Source organism: Pocillopora verrucosa, chromosome 12 (assembly GCF_036669915.1).
Source record: "Pocillopora verrucosa isolate sample1 chromosome 12, ASM3666991v2, whole genome shotgun sequence".
NCBI lineage: Eukaryota > Metazoa > Cnidaria > Anthozoa > Scleractinia > Pocilloporidae > Pocillopora > Pocillopora verrucosa.
The window spans coordinates 17,697,994-17,714,404 of NC_089323.1; the positions used below are offsets into that span (position 1 = coordinate 17,697,994).

The 16,411-nt window shown below is 38.5% G+C and overlaps 1 protein-coding gene across 1 annotated transcript; it reads left to right on the plus strand.

Annotated features, from left to right (window-relative positions):
* Positions 1-195: 195 nt before the first annotated feature.
* LOC136277345 (uncharacterized) lies at positions 196-9,949 on the plus strand. The gene is made up of 13 exons (XM_066159361.1): positions 196-501; positions 1,776-2,093; positions 2,538-2,741; positions 3,236-3,394; positions 3,609-3,826; positions 4,188-4,498; positions 5,166-5,513; positions 5,760-6,040; positions 6,322-6,492; positions 7,055-7,237; positions 7,587-7,668; positions 8,076-8,218; positions 9,355-9,949. Exons 2-13 carry the CDS (start codon positions 1,892-1,894, stop codon positions 9,357-9,359), a joined length of 2,307 nt encoding a protein of 768 aa, XP_066015458.1. The 5' UTR covers positions 196-501; positions 1,776-1,891; the 3' UTR covers positions 9,360-9,949.
* The last annotated feature ends 6,462 nt before the right edge of the window (positions 9,950-16,411 follow it).

A 16,411-nucleotide genomic window follows, 5' to 3' on the forward strand; every position in this document is an offset into this window, starting at 1 on the left:
AGGCTTGTTGTGTTTTTTTTCACTTTCATGGATTGTTTTTAAGCTAACCGGACTGATTTTCAATAGTGAAATTATTTTGTTTCGAGTTGTCAGAGTCAAGTATCGCAAGTATAACGTTTTCGTCATGATTTGAGAATCTCACAACGTAAATATTTTTTATGCATTTTCTATGAGAATCTCGACCAGTATAAAACTGTCCATCATTTCACTTTTGAAATGAATAAGGTTCAGGTCATATTTGACGATCAATTGTCAACAAACGATATGTGTCACGAAGAAATATTTATTTTGAAGTGGCGTGGAAAAACTCTTTAAAATTATAAAGCAATATTTGACTAAGAAGACTTCGGCTTGGCCTGAACATAAATATAAAAGAGAAGCAAGTCAACAACTGCATTTGGAGTACAAACTTCTCAACAATTCTTTGACGATCCTTGGTTAAGCGATGTGATCTCCTTTATATCGTTTATTCTTACGAGACTTTGGCGGAGGACTTCATTGGTGAGTTTTGTTTTATTTGCGCGAAACTGCTTATTTGAAATATTAAAAAAATACCTCTCGGAAGTGCAAATCAAAATAGCTATTCTTCACTTTCCCACGTTATACTGATTTATTGCTGGGCCGATTGTGTTTTCCGCCTTGACAGTAAATTAAATCTTTTTACCTGTGCAATCATTCCACGCGTTTCTTTTAGGGCAATAAAAAAATAGAGACTCTATTCAATTTTATATAATATAAAAAGGAATTGCTTTTTTTTCATTCGCTGCCTAGAAGCACTTTTGTGACAGCAATGGTGCTTTTTTTTTCCGTTAATGGATTTGTCACAAGATAACTTGGTCGAAATTTTGAGGCTTCACTAATTGTCCCAACTTCATTTGATGTTGAAGGTGTTGCCAATTTGCTTCCAACAATTAGAAAACGAAAACGTATCTCAAACCCGTCTTATTATGAAATATGTCTTTATTAACTGTAAAATAGTGTTCGCTTTAACACGACATTTCTTGCATGACTATGTCAATAATTTTATCGGAAGCGAAAAAAATCAGTGCAACCTCTTGAAGTAAAAGTAAAGAGCGAGGACGTTTTGGGGATAGTTTCATTATATCGCTCGCCTCGCTTACAACACACAATAGAGACCTTAATCAGTCAGCACGACAATGCCGAGAAAGACGTTGATTAAAAATCAATTTTTTAATTTGGTTAGAATTAATTACATCCAGCGAATGGATGTATTTCAAGTCTCTAAGAGCGCCCCTCTCAACTTCAGCATAATGCATGTGAGAAGTGTTAAGATCGAAATTAAAACATAAATAATTTTCAGTCTGAGTTTCTGTTCTCAGACCACGCACGTTGTCGTTTTGCAGAAGATGGCTAAGAAAAAAATGAGGTTCTAAAACGAGCTATTGTTCTACTGAAAATATCTTTTATTTTGCCACGTCCTCATTGCCTTCACCGCGTGGTTTGCTCCCTTATGTACTTTGCTTTTTATCAACAAAAAATCGTGAGGGAGATGTTAGATAAACAGTTGCAAAATTTAATTAAGTGCTAGAAGCAAGTTCAGGAGTAAACAAATAGGCCAGGTTTACATTGCAAATAAAACTTTAGTTCTTGAGGATATATAAATCCATATGACAATGTTTGGCGAGTTGTGACGGAGAACATGGGCCGTGCACTATGCACTGAGACAATGCATACCCTTATCTTCTAAGACGCATCAGTCCAATGTTCAATACTCCTTAAAGTCTGATCCTAAATCATTTTTTTATGTGATTTAGAGGCTCATTCCTGCCGCCATTTGCAAACCATCGGTAAAAGACTTAACAAGCCCTACGCTGATGGCGTTTATGAAATAAATCCAGATGGGAAGGGTATTGTCAAAACCATATGTGATATGACGCGTGATGGTGGTGGATGGACGCTATTGATTACCAGCTACACCAACAAGTGGACCAGGCAGAATGTCTTACAAAATAATGAAATGGATCCAAAACTTAAAGACGATTACTCTATCCTGTTTAAGGCAGATGACATCAAAAATAGTGGAAACGTAAAGGGTTCCACCTTTGAATATCGCTTAGAAGCTGATAGTCCAGGTACGTGCGATGCTCTGTTTATGGTTACGTTCAGGTGACTAAAGAGATTGATACCTCAAGCGAGGCATATTTCAACCAGTGTCTTGTTCCTCCTCCGTTAAACAGGAGAAAAAAAAAACGCGCCTATAAAGGTTCCATATGTTGCTGATGATAAACCGGTGATAAACAAGTTATGAAGTACTACGGCACGTCTCAATATACCGTCAATTGTGAAAGAATGAATCACGATGTTTTTACAGTATGCTGCTATTTTTAGTTCATCGATAACGACCAGGCAATTTGTGGACTGATAATAGCTAACGGTATGCCAAAGCTAAATGAATTTGGCGATTTTTGAGATGACATTTTGCTTTCCAAAAATTGCTAACATAACCAGATACTGGGGAAAATGCGTCGTCAGTTTGAGTAGTCCTCTTGATCTCTTTTATTACATTAAATTTTCAGGAAGATGGGGTGGAATTTGGAAGGCACCACGTAGCTACAGTTTTGTCAAAATTGATAACAGTCAGACTGGAGTCCGGTTAACTAAGAAGTTTGACGAGTGGGGTTATTCGTGGTACGGTTTGAAGAAAAGGATGCCTTGGCTGTACGGCGAGAGGCTAACTACTGCTGGTGAACCAAAGAGAAATGAATTTGGTTCTATTACAGGTTAATAGTTTCTACTAAAGGTTAATAGGTTCTATTACAGGTTAATAATATTAAGGAGTTGCCTTAAATATAGAGACTAACCCCATCTGTCAATGGTGCACGACGTTCAAATACTGTTAATCATTTAAGATGAAACTTTTCCAAGCTTTGGGTCATGGAAAGGTCTCTCAGTGACACGTCTTAAGTATATTCCTTAACTCATCAAAAAGCATCTTATGTTGAATTCCACCTAAAAGGAGGGTGTCGAAAACTCAGATTAGAATGTTGTGCTGATAAAGTAGGCTATTCCCAGAAGTGTGACCTCCCAATTAAAAATTTTAAAAAAATTTAAAAGCATGTCATGCGTGTGGATCTAAGCTGGAATTGTATTCCAGGCTCGTGCCTGCTATCATGATTATCATCGACTAGTAAATTTATTACGACGAAAAATTATAATTTCCCACTGTCCCCCACCAAAAAAATGATTTTTGTTATATCACGACGCTTGTTTACAGCCTCTATGAAGAAATATCACCCAGCTCCATGGATATTTGGCAAAGACAAAGAACAATGTCCGACCTACATCTGGTACTGGATGAGAGAAGGAGAGTACGGTCCTCCGAGATCCTGCATGGAGGTCATGACTCGTAGCATTGGGAAGGAGGGAGCTTCAGGTCTAGTATATAGCCCAGACCATGTACCTTAACAGACGTAACTCATCCAAAGAAATAATAATAATAAAAAAGAAACTCAAGGTTTTTGATCCAAAAAGAGACGAAACGTGGGCTTAATTTCTGTTTAGATTAAAAGCGTTCTTCAAGCGGTATAAAAGCTTACGTAGTAAAATGATTGATATGGTAGAAAACGATTAGTCATTTCTTCCTTTAGATGGTTTCTACAATATTCAGCCAGTGGACAAACCAGTCTCAACATATTGCGACATGACACGTAATGGCGGAGGCTGGACCTTACTCCTTACCAGCGCTTCTCGTCAAGGATGGAATGCAAAGAACGTTCTGGAAAGGAATAGGCAAAATCCATCGCTTAAAACAGATTTTTCGATTCTTGGGCAAGCTGATAATATTCTTGGAAAGGAAAAATTTCAGGTGCTTAGTTTTTTGTATTAAGAATAGGTACTCATTCCTATAACAATTACCTTTTCACGGTATCTGACGATATTCAACTTCGGAAGAAATTTTCTTTGTTAACGCTTAAGTATGGTGCCACTGAAATAAAAGTGTACTCTGCTGTAAAATTATAGTCAAGAAAGTTTATCAGACAATTTTCATTTGGCTTTAATTGGAGAATTTTTAGGCAAATTTTAAGGATGCAATCAAATAGGCATGTTGATGATCTATGATGATAAAAATTTATGCGATAAACTTCCCCTACCCGTTCCTTTAATGAAGAAGAACTGAATGTTATATATTTCGCTTTGATATGAATAAGTTCATTGTATTTGTTTAGTACCGACTCGAGGCCGATGGTGACGACATGTTTGGAGGAATTTGGGAGACTGTAAGAGGCTACTCTATGACGTCATCCTCTGATACTCAAACAAACATACGACTGCTAAAGAAGTTTGGAATGTGGGATGAGACAGAAAATTTGAACAAGCGCGTTCCTCGTCTCGAGGCCGGTGGAAAATACTTATATACGACTGGCTCAGCGAGAGATAACTCGGGCGTAATAGTGACCTCAGAGAATGATGCCATCTATATAAACAGCGAGAAACCCAAACCGAAGGTCATACGGGTATGGATACGAGAGGGAACCAGGTACGATATGATGTAGATTTTAGCCAAGCTAGCATTTGATATAAATGTGAGGTATTGGATATTGTCCAATGGCCGTACAGTTCGAAGCATTCGTTTGTTACCCATTAACTCTGCCCAGAGTGCGCTCTTTTCTTATTTCGTAATATCACTTGTAGTTCGCTTTCAACCTGAGAACTCCTTAATGTCATTTACCCACACTATTCTACCCGCGGGTAGCATCAGGGGAGAAATGGCCTCGGTCTTATCTCCCCCTTGATGGAACTTTGCTTGTACCGGCAAACAATAAAAATGATTTTGTAGATGTGTGTATGATTTTCGCTTCTTAGTGCTTAGGATTATAAGGAATGGACAATTTTTTTCTCAAAGTTAGCTTCAAGGCGGTAGAGTGAATCTGGAAAGCTGTGGCTCAATATTTTCATCCTTCGTACGTGTTTGTGTTCCGATGTAAACAGATTTCTTTATTTTAACATCACTTCCGAATCGTTCAGGATGCCTGGCAAGCATTTATCCAGATGGATGAGTCCATTGATAAAATAAGATAAAAAAAAAGGCGGGGAGTTCAAAACAACCGCTATTTCCTTTAAAATTTGATGCCAATCAATTTTTAGAAAGCAAACGTATGTATGAGACATCTTAAACTGTTTTTCAATGTGTTCTTACTACATAGACGCTCGTGCAACCAAGTCAAGGTTTACGGCACGCAGCTTGGCATCACATACGACGACGGAGTTTACATGATTAAAAAGGATGACGTCGATTACTTGCCTGTCTTTTGCGACATGACATCAGACCTTGGGGCTTATACTCTACTAGTCACCAGTGCCTCGAATAACTGGAATGCCAAAGATGTGACGTTTCGAAATGTGGAGAAACCGTCACTAGGCAACGACTATTCTATTCTAGGATTGGCAGATAATATAAAAGATATCAGTGCAGCCAAGTCTTTCAAGTATCGGCTGGAAGCTAATTCACCCGGAACCTGGGGTGGAATTTGGGAAGCGCCTATAGAGTACACGTAAGATGATTTCGAGTTTTGTATCAACGCATTAGTCACAATCAGTTGTGTACCTCTCCTACTGTATTTATGGCCGAAGAATTCTCCGTCCCACATTTTCAAATAGGACACTTATAGATTTTCGAATCAGTGCACGGAAGGACTGAGATGATCACAAGCTTTTTTCTGCTTTTATCCTTTAACCATTCGAATCCGCGGCAGAATCTTCTAAGTAGCGCCTCATAAAAATGTTTATTTAATTCACAGATTCCTGAAAACCGATAACACTCAAACCAATGTCGACCTGGTGAAAAAGTTCAACCAATGGGAATACAGCGACGATGGCGTTCAGAAGCGCATGCCCTGGATGGCTGGAACATTTGGGTTACTGACCACTGCGACTGTGGGTGACTGGTATCCTCGTGGAACTATCATCACAGACAGGAGAGAGGGAAAGCCAGCTAACTGGATATATCCGGGGATGTTTGATCCAGGGGTTATATGGTATTGGATAAATGAAGATGATTGCGACCAGAGTAGGAAACCTGGTGTGTGAGACGATAAACGAAAGCTTAAAAAATGTTAAAATTGCAGAAAGAAGTTATTGCCAATGAGAAAAACTCTAAAAAAAGAAACCCAAAACACAGCAAACAAACCCAAAGATCGATTGTGATGGAATCGCTTTGTGGAGAAAAGCAAAGACCTTTATTACTGAGAACGAAGGAATAACAGTGGAACGTAATAGGCGCGTTGATTGGTATGGTGTATTATTTTTTTTAAATGCAGAACACACGTGGTTTTCTTTTAAATCCCTTTTCTTTGTATACAGTTGATGGTGGTGTATCAGGGTGGGGTGAGTGGAGTCGTTGTGACAAGCTCTGCCAGCCGGGTAGAATGACCAGACAAAAGAAGTGTGACAATCCCAAACCCAAGTGTGGCGGCAAACAGTGTGACCTGAAAATTCTGCAGAAGGAAACCAAGGAGTGTAATTACTGTCCAGGTAACAAACCGTATCCTGTGTTACAGTGCGCCATTTTCCTTACTACGTGTAAATAACTAATTTATCACCGCACATTGTGGTCGTTTTGCACCAATTCTATTCGTGACAAGCATGGCAACTTCGGTGAGTTTTGTTCGTATCAGTGTCTGATGATTTAACGATCAGCTACTTGTAATTTCAACAGATCAGCTTTAGCCCCCATTAACGGATATTATGAATAATTTTCAGTCTGTTGCAGAACCTTCCTTTAGCAAAACTGGACCAACTTCCGCTTGGTTTTTTTTATCTGTTTATTCAAAAACTACGAGGGTGGAAGACAAAGTATACGAAACCTTTTTTTCTTAAAGAAGTAAGGCTCGCCCTCTGTCTTAGGCTTGATTTGATTACGGCAGACTGACGGTCAATTTTCTATATTAACAACTTATAATTCTTCTCAATTGACGATATCGTCCTGTCGGGTTTGTGAATTTAATTATTCCCGATGCTTGTCTGAATATATCAATCAATTGTAAGGAAGAAGATACATCTAAATCACTCCTTTTGCTTTCCTTCCGCCCAACAGAAAGTCCCATCCGGGCGGTGGACAAATTTTGTGTCCAGCCTCAGCGATCAAGCTGCCAGATACCCGACGGAACTAAGCTGGTTTACAAATCCTCTGCTGAATGCTCGAAAGAATATCAGAAGTTCATTTACGATGATGGTATTCTGATGCACAAATGTAGCAAAAAATATGTTTGTCCAAGAGGTTTGTTCTCTGGATTTGATAGTTCAAGTACATTGTCTCAGCGAGTGAATTGTTCCCCAATGAAGTGTGTCCTCTAATTTCTCAAAAGATGAGGCTGACTCTGAGGACTTTAAGTACATTGACTTGAATTCACAGATAATTAGTGAAGGCACTACAAAGATGATTCGTACATAACTGTCTTTTACCCAATCGAACGATGGCATCCCCCTAATTTCCAAACTGGTTAAATATTACTGCTTCTTTGCAGGGTTGGGTTAATTACTTGGATGAAAGAGAGCTGTGTTTTCTTTTCAGCTTGTTTTTTATTCTTCATAGAAGGTTTCCCTATTAAATATTTACCTTTTCCCAGGAGGTCGTGTCGACTTTGGCGCCGAACTTGTAATCGTGAGTTCAACTGGCAACTGTGATCCAGAAGATGCCAGATTTGAAAGGTTAGAGAGCACTAGTAGCTCAGCTGAAATAAAACAATTTGCTCTCCTATTTGAAGCATCTTATGGCCATTCACAATGTGTTTTGTTTAGAAAAGAAAAGGAAGAAAAAATATGGTATGCTGCCACATCTGATCATGTTTTTTTTTGCCTAGGGTGGCTCAGTGAACATAAGGGTTTATTAGTCACTGATACAGCATGCTTGTGCTTAATTCCAGTTTGCATGCTTTATCAGGACACCCGGGTTGTCCCTTATGCGTATATCACGAGAAGTGATCTGTGTGTTCACACCAAAGGGGGCCGATACTCAGACCCATTATCGTTTACACAAGGTGGTACAGCGAACATACCCAAAGTCAGTTACTGACACAGCATTCTTGTATTGATTTCCTTTTTGCATGCTTCTTCAGGACACCTGGGATGTCCCTCATGCACATAAGAAGTGGTCTGTGCATTCACCCCAAAGGGGGTAGACCCTCTGAAGGAGTGCCGCTTGTTTATTACGAAGGATGTGATCAACCAAGGCTTAAACTGGATCTCTATCAACTAAAGGGTAATGCCAAGACACTATTGTGTCGTCGAAGGTGTTCTACAACATTGCATAGATTACACAGCGCCCTCCCTCGATCCACCATCAATAAAACATGCATGGGATTGGGGTTGCTTCATTAGACGCCCATAACTATTTTAGAAAATGTTTTTACTTTAAAAAAATAACTTTTTCAAGTTGTGCGAGATTCCACAGCTTTGACCTGCTCTCTCTTCGCTGCCTGATACTGGCTACGACCCCCACACATTTACATAAATTTTTTAGGAAATCTTCAAGACGAATGCTCCGATCGACATCGGTTGTGCGCCATCGAAACTTAACTGAACTACGATGTAGCTGACTGTCGGAGAAGAAAAGATTGCTGGCCCAGTAAGGCTAAACGTGCAGTTGTTGTTTCAAACGAAGGGCTAACGCTCGAAACATCAGCTTTGAAACTCTCAACGATGGCTATTTTACGTTATCAAGTCAGTTGACAATACCGAATTACCTTGTTCTACCCTCCCACCGACGCAGCACCACAGTTTCTTTAGAAACTTACCCCCTTTTTTTCAATTGTAGAATTCGTAAAATTAGTCTATTTAATGTCCATATATATATTTTGTACATATTGACTGAGTAGGAGGGCCGGGGGAATATATTTGGCTCGACGTCATGTAAGGTCCCCACGTCATAACAGAAGCCAGACATTTTCCCGTCCTGCCCGACCAAATTTTACAAAAGGTATTTCATCATATCATCACGAAGTCTTTTTTAATTATGTCTGAAACTAAATAGGACGCGATTACGAGCATGTGACGAATGCGCTTAACAACTACAAAACAATATTTTTCAGAAGAGCGTATCCTTTATTTCTTCGCCTCTAAACAAAAAATGTCACGAGTTATCGAGAATCGAAACTTATTTTCATATTTGCTTTATACAAAGTTTTTGCCATTAAATGTGGGGCGCACGATTTTTTTCCGGATCAAGTTCTCTTCGACCCGTTCAGCCCAACAAACTTCAGCTCTACGGGACTGCTTAAGCGCGGCTGTAAAAGTCCTACACTAAACAAAATATATTTTATAATGTTTTCAAAAATGCAAAGTTGTAGTCTATGTAATCATCTATTGTTAAAAAAATGTATATCTTTTTTATTTCAGATTGATTTCGCTCAGACGAAGGGCTGACGCTCGAAACATCAGCTTTGAAACTCTTTACCGCGGCAAGTTTACATTATCATCACGTTTGATGATTAGAAAAGAGTTGGGTTCAGTTTGTACGGAGCACGCGTCAGATTTTACGACAAATAATTTTCAGTAAACTTGAATGGAAATGAGAATCCTTCTTGAAACGTTTCCAACGATATGTTTTTGTCGATAAAATTGCGAATTTCCTCGATTTTCTTTATTGTATTTTCTTTTGATGTTTACTGACATCCAAAAATGTAGTTTTGCAAATTAGATTCAAATGAGCTTGAAAAAACACTCTCTACTAATCTTATGGCTCACAGCTTCTGGTCTTTAAATGGAAGAGACAAGACAGGTTGGCTTGTTGAAGGAGGGGGTTTGATTTGGAGAACTAGCTAATTTAATAATTACTCAGGGGAAAATACACAAGTGGTAAAGCAAGTTACAGACACTGACGCAAATTGTTCATCACTTTTCGATTAGAAATGACCAATTAATCTCTATGAAATAAACTATTCCAATTTTTGTAGTTTTGTAGTTCATAATAAACAGAGGCCTCCTAGGTTGTTCAAAGCACAATGAAGCTGACAGAGGCCGGATTAACCAATAATATTTAGTAATTTAGTTTTGAAGCTTCGCATACAGTAAAATGTACTTATTCGTTTACATGGTTTCACCTCTTGCCAAGGGTTAAACCCCTGAAAATAAAATCCCCCACTCAACTTCCCGGAAGATGAAAGCAATACTGATTTGACCTGTTCACCTGATGCAAACTGACATTAAAATTACAAAATAATTTTCTCTCCACACCCTCCTACACAAGAGCAGTCATGCCGAACAACTGCTCAGTAAGCAGCTTATGGCGAAAAGTTGACAGCGTAGTGTCTATAAATAATTGGGGTTTAAAGTAGATTTGAAAGCCTTCGCGCTTTGAGATACGAACATCTGAAGCCCGTCTGAAGACCGGCTCCAGATGCTTGTATCTCAAACTGGATAGATGAAACGGATGAAAGCAATACTGTTTTAACCTGTTCACGTGATATAAGCTGACATTAGAAGTACAAAAAAATACATACATACATTTGTTGAACACATACCCATCTGGGGCTTTTCAGTGAGCAAATTGGATTACAAAACTAAAATACATACAATTCAATACGAATTATATATCTTTAAATAAAATTGGGTCAGTTTTTAAAAATTCATTCAAAAGGTGATTTTTAGACCTCTCTTAAAGGAAACGGGACTCTTTAATTTGAGGCTTGGATCTAACTTGTTCCAGATAGATACGCTTTTATAATAAAACGTTTTCTGTCCTGTTTTAGTTTTAAAAAGAGGAATGTTTAGTCGTTGAAAGTTTCTAGTTATACGTCCAGATGCGCTGCCTCTTATGGCGAAAAATTGACAGCTTAGTGTCTATAAATAACAGGGGTTTAAAACAAATTTGAAAGCCTTCGCGCTTTGAGATGCGTGCATCTGGAGCCGGCTTAAAGAAATTTTCTGGATTGACGTTTTGAAATTAAATTTTACTTAGTATTCCGTATCTAACAAAGACCATGACGCAGCCTTAATAGACCTCCGCTTGACTTACCCTGCGGCTTCTAACAGGGAAAGATAAAGACTTGGTTTTTCTGGTTAAATTACGTCTAACTGCTTGTTTATTCTCATATGAGTCATATTCCCATTTCAAATAACTCTAAACAGGAATAATATAGTACCTGCTGTAGTACCTGCTCTAAACGAAAAAGTGATTGGGTTTGAAAAACGAAGGCTAGAAAAAAGGCTAAATTAAATTAAATTATTGTGATTGAAACGTTCCTTTTCACATTGATCATTCGCATTTAACAGATTTCTCTTCTTTCTTCACCGCAGTGCACACATATGATTTTCATATATCTAAAATAATTATTCATCACTTTTCAAGGGGTTGGCACTGCATCGTAATTTGATCCGGGAAAAGACCTTGTCAGCTTTCATTTTGCAGCTTAAGTTGAGCTAGGGGTTCCCCTATATAGCTGTAATACGGACAGAGGCTACAGCGAAGTACATGTCGCTTAGACTTGTCTCAGGAAATTACACAGATTTTAGTTCGCCAGTGGTGACTAGGTACAATTGCAAGGACGAAGTTGGGGCGGTTGGGTGAGTGGACTTATTTTCCTGCCTAAGCATTGTGACTTGAGGGTTATTAGTTTTTCCGGGAAAAAACCTTATCAGCTTTCATTTTGCAATTTAGCAAGCTGGGGCTTCCCCTAAACTGTGATATTGTCTCGCTACTTTAACAACCTTTTCATTATAGTCACGGCTGTCAAGGGGTTGGGCACTACATCGTGATTTGATGCACGACTCTGTGGTTGCTGGTCTCACTCTGTTCACCACTGAAGATGGCCACATACGACGGTTAGTTACAATTTGATTCGTTTGGGTGATTGGTATCATTTAATCAAACAATTAATGATTACCTCAATAACCGCTCGACCATTTTACGTCCTAATTAAACACTGGGCACCGTTTCGTGCTCTTTGAAATTGAGCCAAGGTTTATCGGCACAAGCGTCTTTTTTACTTACCATTTGCCGTTCAAAACGTCTAAGCTTCGCCTGTCTGAACGAGTCTGTAAATTAGCTTGGCCAAAATGTGCGGACTGAGTGTATCAGTTTTCGCCGTTTCTAAGAGAGTGTGCAGAAATAAGTACAGAGGGAGCTTCCTAGTGAAGATTCGCGGAATTGAAAACGGGAAGTTTAATGCAGGCCTCTTAACCTGGCCTCTTAATCCACGGATAGAATTGGAGCCAGAGTGTGTAATTGCTAGTGGTATCCAGTTACCTCGCCACCAAGCAGACTCGCCACCAAGGAACGATCTCGCCACCAACGTACTCGCCACCAAGCGAAGTCTTCTCGCCACCAACCACCAATAAAGAGATTAGTCGAGGAGAGTAGGATGTTCGGCTGATAAGTTGGTTCGCTTGTCTGTACTCAAACTTTATAAACGTATGTTGTCGAAAGCACGTTCGAAATCGATAAGTTTGTTCGCTTGTCTGTACTCAAACTTTATAAACGTATGTTTTCGAAAGCACGTTCGAAACCGATAAGTTTGTTCGCTTGTCTGTACTCAAACTTTATAAACGTATGTTGTCGAAAGCACGTTCGAAACCGATAAGTTTGTTCGCTTGTCTGTACTCAAACTTTATAAACGTATGTTGTCGAAAGCACGTTCGAAATCGATAAGTTTGTTCGCTTGTCTGTACTCAAACTTTATAAACGTATGTTTTCGAAAGCACGTTCGAAACCGATAAGTTTGACTTAACAGGAAACGCATTGTCACGAAATCTCCGTAACTATTTCGATTGATTGACATTTGTGGTTACACAAATGATTCGTGCGTCTCAAGTGCGAACACTATTACGAAAACAAAAAATTCGTTGTTACAACGAGCGATCATAGCACGAATGGCAATTTTCATACCTGGAGAATGATTCAGCGACAAGAACGGCTTAGCTAAACCGTAATGTGTCATGACATTTGAGGATAGCCTGGATGTACTGTGTGACATGACTATCAAGTAAGAGTTGTTGTACCCAGTATGTTCTGTCCGTGATCTACAGATTTATTGGTTTGTGATACACAAAGCGATTATCTTTTCTGTCACGACAATACCAAAATTAAATTGTGTCAACTAACTAATATTTCACTCTGATTAGACCTTTGACTCTAAGTCAGCATAGAGGCTGGTGAGCCACTGGGTAAGGACCTTGTTCAGTTTCGAGAGAGGGAAACGCCCGAGTTGAAATTCCGGCTTCGTTTTCTTCTTCGTTCGGTCGCAAATCGCAGTCAAGCCCTCATCACGCATGCGCAACCTTTTGAGTCTGAAGCATGCGGGACGTTTTGACTGATGAGCACACAGGATGGTGTAATGGCGGACAAAGAGAAGCTTTCGCGACGACAGCACAGACACTGTATGAGACGCTCAAAACGCATAAAAAATATGCTCACATCGTTCGCGGTAGACCCACACTATGTGACAAATATGTCAAGCGTTTTCGGAACGGGTCGGTCCGTGAACCTTATGAGATATCTCTTTATGAGCGAACATTTATGAGTGAACCTTTCATCGAGAAACATGCTATTTCAAGTGAATGAAGATTTAGATATATGAAAATTCACATATTTGCACTGCGGTGGAAAGATGAAATTAGAAGATCCTCGCAGCTAAGAACACTACTGAAACTAGTAGTTGTAAGTAGGACCTGAAAAAAATTTCAGGCCCGTACGGGATTTGAACCCATGACCTCTGCGATACCGGTGCAGCGCTCTACCAATTGAGCTAACAAGCCAACTGGGAGCTGGTCAATGAATTGGGTACAAATAAACATCCGAGTGAATGAAGATTTAGATATATGAAATATATGAATTTTTTTCAGGTCCTACTTACAACTACTAGTTTCAGTAGTGTTCTTAGCTGCGAGGATCTTCTAATTTCATCTTTCCACCGCAGTGCAAATATGTGAATTTTCATATATCTAAATCTTCATTCACTCGGATGTTTATTTGTACCCAATTCATTGACCAGCTCCCAGTTGGCTTGTTAGCTCAATTGGTAGAGCGCTGCACCGGTATCGCAGAGGTCATGGGTTCAAATCCCGTACGGGCCTGAAATTTTTTTCAGGTCCTACTTACAACTACTAGTTTCAGTAGTGTTCTTAGCTGCGAGGATCTTCTAATTTCATGCTATTTCAACCTAGCTATCTAATGTTAATCGAGAGAAGCATAGACGCAAATCTCATCGCGTATGTAGATCTGATCGTGAACCAAGCAGAATACCAACAGGGAGTTTGAAAAGGTTAAGTAATTATAACAAGAGCAGAAAGGTTAGAAAATTTGTCTATGCACGTATTCTCCCATGTATCCCCATGTCATCTACGTTATACTGTTATGTTAAAGCTAAAAAACTATTAGATAAAAAGACATTTAAGTTTAACTGTCGTGAAAGAAATCGTCAATGTATATGAAAGGTAAAATATCGTGCCAGTCGATATTTAAAATTGTTTCCTTGTAACAAACTGATGTGTTCTTGCAGGAATGAGGCTCGTTTAGCAAATTATTGCAACTATAAATTAAGTAGAGACAGAAAAAAATCCTGGCTCTCTAACATATGTTGACCCTAACAAAACAGTAGTAGCTCCATACAGTCAAGGTGAAGAGTTTTTGGAAAGAATGCAGGACAACAATGTGTTGCAATGAGTTTGTGTTCTTTGATTTACAATGACGCACAAGGGATCAGCTCAGCAAATGATCTTATACAAATAATGAATATTGGAAATCAGCTTTATTCAAGTTTGTCACGATTAGCCAGACAGGCATATTTAATGCAGTCAGAATTACCAACAGCATTAAATGTGTTTGATACTGATTATCAACTGGAATACAGTGAAAGCTACTTTGGTACTGCTCACCAAGAAATTTCTATAGAAGGATATCAGTACTGTACATCTTTACAAAGAGCCTTTGAGTCGCTCATATTTGAAAGCTACACCAATTTCATATCAACAGTAGGGTATATTACTGTAATAGTAATATGGGGCTCAAAATATTTGATTCTCATGCAAGAGATTCGTATGGTAGAGGGCAGCCTCAAGGTACATTTGTTCTTCTCGAAGTACTGTCTCCTGATAGTTTATGCATTATTTTCAGAGTATACATAACAATGATATATTTTAAGTGAGAGGAGTACAAATTGAGACTATTCAAAATAGGATGGTTTCTCAAAACAGTCATAATGAAATCATAAACTTCAATCTAAGTTGTGCTGTAGCTCTATACTCTCTTTGAAACCCTATAATGAAATCATGTAATTACTGGAATAACAACTCATCCTTACCCACCATTGTTGACAAAGGCAAAAAGATGTGTCTTAAATCAAGTTCATAACACAACCAGCAATCACCAGTTAATCTTCCAAAACTTTAGATGTTTGTGAAACTGAAGTAAATTTGGATTTTTTGTTTAAGAGTGAAGGACTATTAACTGATTCACTTCAAAGCAAGTCAATTCTTTAGAATGAAATAATACATAATACTGAATGCACAGGATTTTTGATATAATTTTCTTCTAATTTAAGTGTACACTTTCCTATCTACTGTTGAGATTATTCCTTGCTGATTCCCTAGGCTCGATTAAGGCAAACTTTTATTGCAATTGAGTCACGAAGGTTTTTTGTTTGTATTAAGCTGCGTTCATTAATCTCCTTACGATAACTTACCGTATTACCATTACCAGATAGGTTTGCGGGAAAACCAATTTGTTTCAATAAAGTTGCTATAAACGAGTCTTTTAATCATTCAAGGAGCTTGTGCAATAGGCATTAAGAGACAGGCTGTAACACAACTCTTTTAATTATTCAGGGAGCTTATACCATAGGCGTTAAAGACAGTTAGACCACGTACTTGATTGATTTAGGCATGATCTTTCGCTCTGACGGAGGGCTAACGCTCGAGACAACAGCTTTAGGAAGTATTTACGGTAGCCATTTTATATTATTAACTTTATTTAATAAAACTAAATAATTTTGAACTAAGCATAGTTTCAGGAACCTCATTTCCATGTGTTTAACAACCCACTGCCTAATGAATGATTACAACTACTATTTTTAATATAGTACTTTGAGAGTGGCATCACACAAATTCCCAATCATAAGTAGACACTTGACAGCCAAGTGAAAGTGAGAGTGAAAGTGTTTTGAGGCACGTCATAAGCAAATTATAACTACATTTTTATCTTGAAGATATCAGCGACTCAAGCTATGAAGATTTTTTCGGAGAATTTTCTGGTAAGGTTTTAAAAAGATCGGTATTTTTTTGTTATTCGGCATCGTTTTTTGTGTTTGACAATCGTGTAACCAAATAATGAAGTATATACTGCTTACATTTGTTGTATGCTGCATTAATCAATGTCCTTGTTCGAATGCACACGTTTCATTGAAATCGTATTTGGTGCATGAAGAAACCGTTCATTGATAAGGAAGTAGATGTAGCTGAA

What these genes read in the sequence shown, in the direction of transcription:
- LOC136277345 (XM_066159361.1), top strand. Translation starts at nt 1,892, where the DNA reads ATGACGCGTGATGGTGGTGGATGGACGCTATTGATTACCAGCTACACC. An exon ending in GGAGTGTAATTACTGTCCAG is followed by an intron (nt 6,493 to 7,054) that starts GTAACAAACCGT and finishes TCCGCCCAACAG; the next exon opens with AAAGTCCCATCCGGGCGGTG. An exon ending in GAAGATGCCAGATTTGAAAG is followed by an intron (nt 7,669 to 8,075) that starts GTTAGAGAGCAC and finishes ATGCTTCTTCAG; the next exon opens with GACACCTGGGATGTCCCTCA.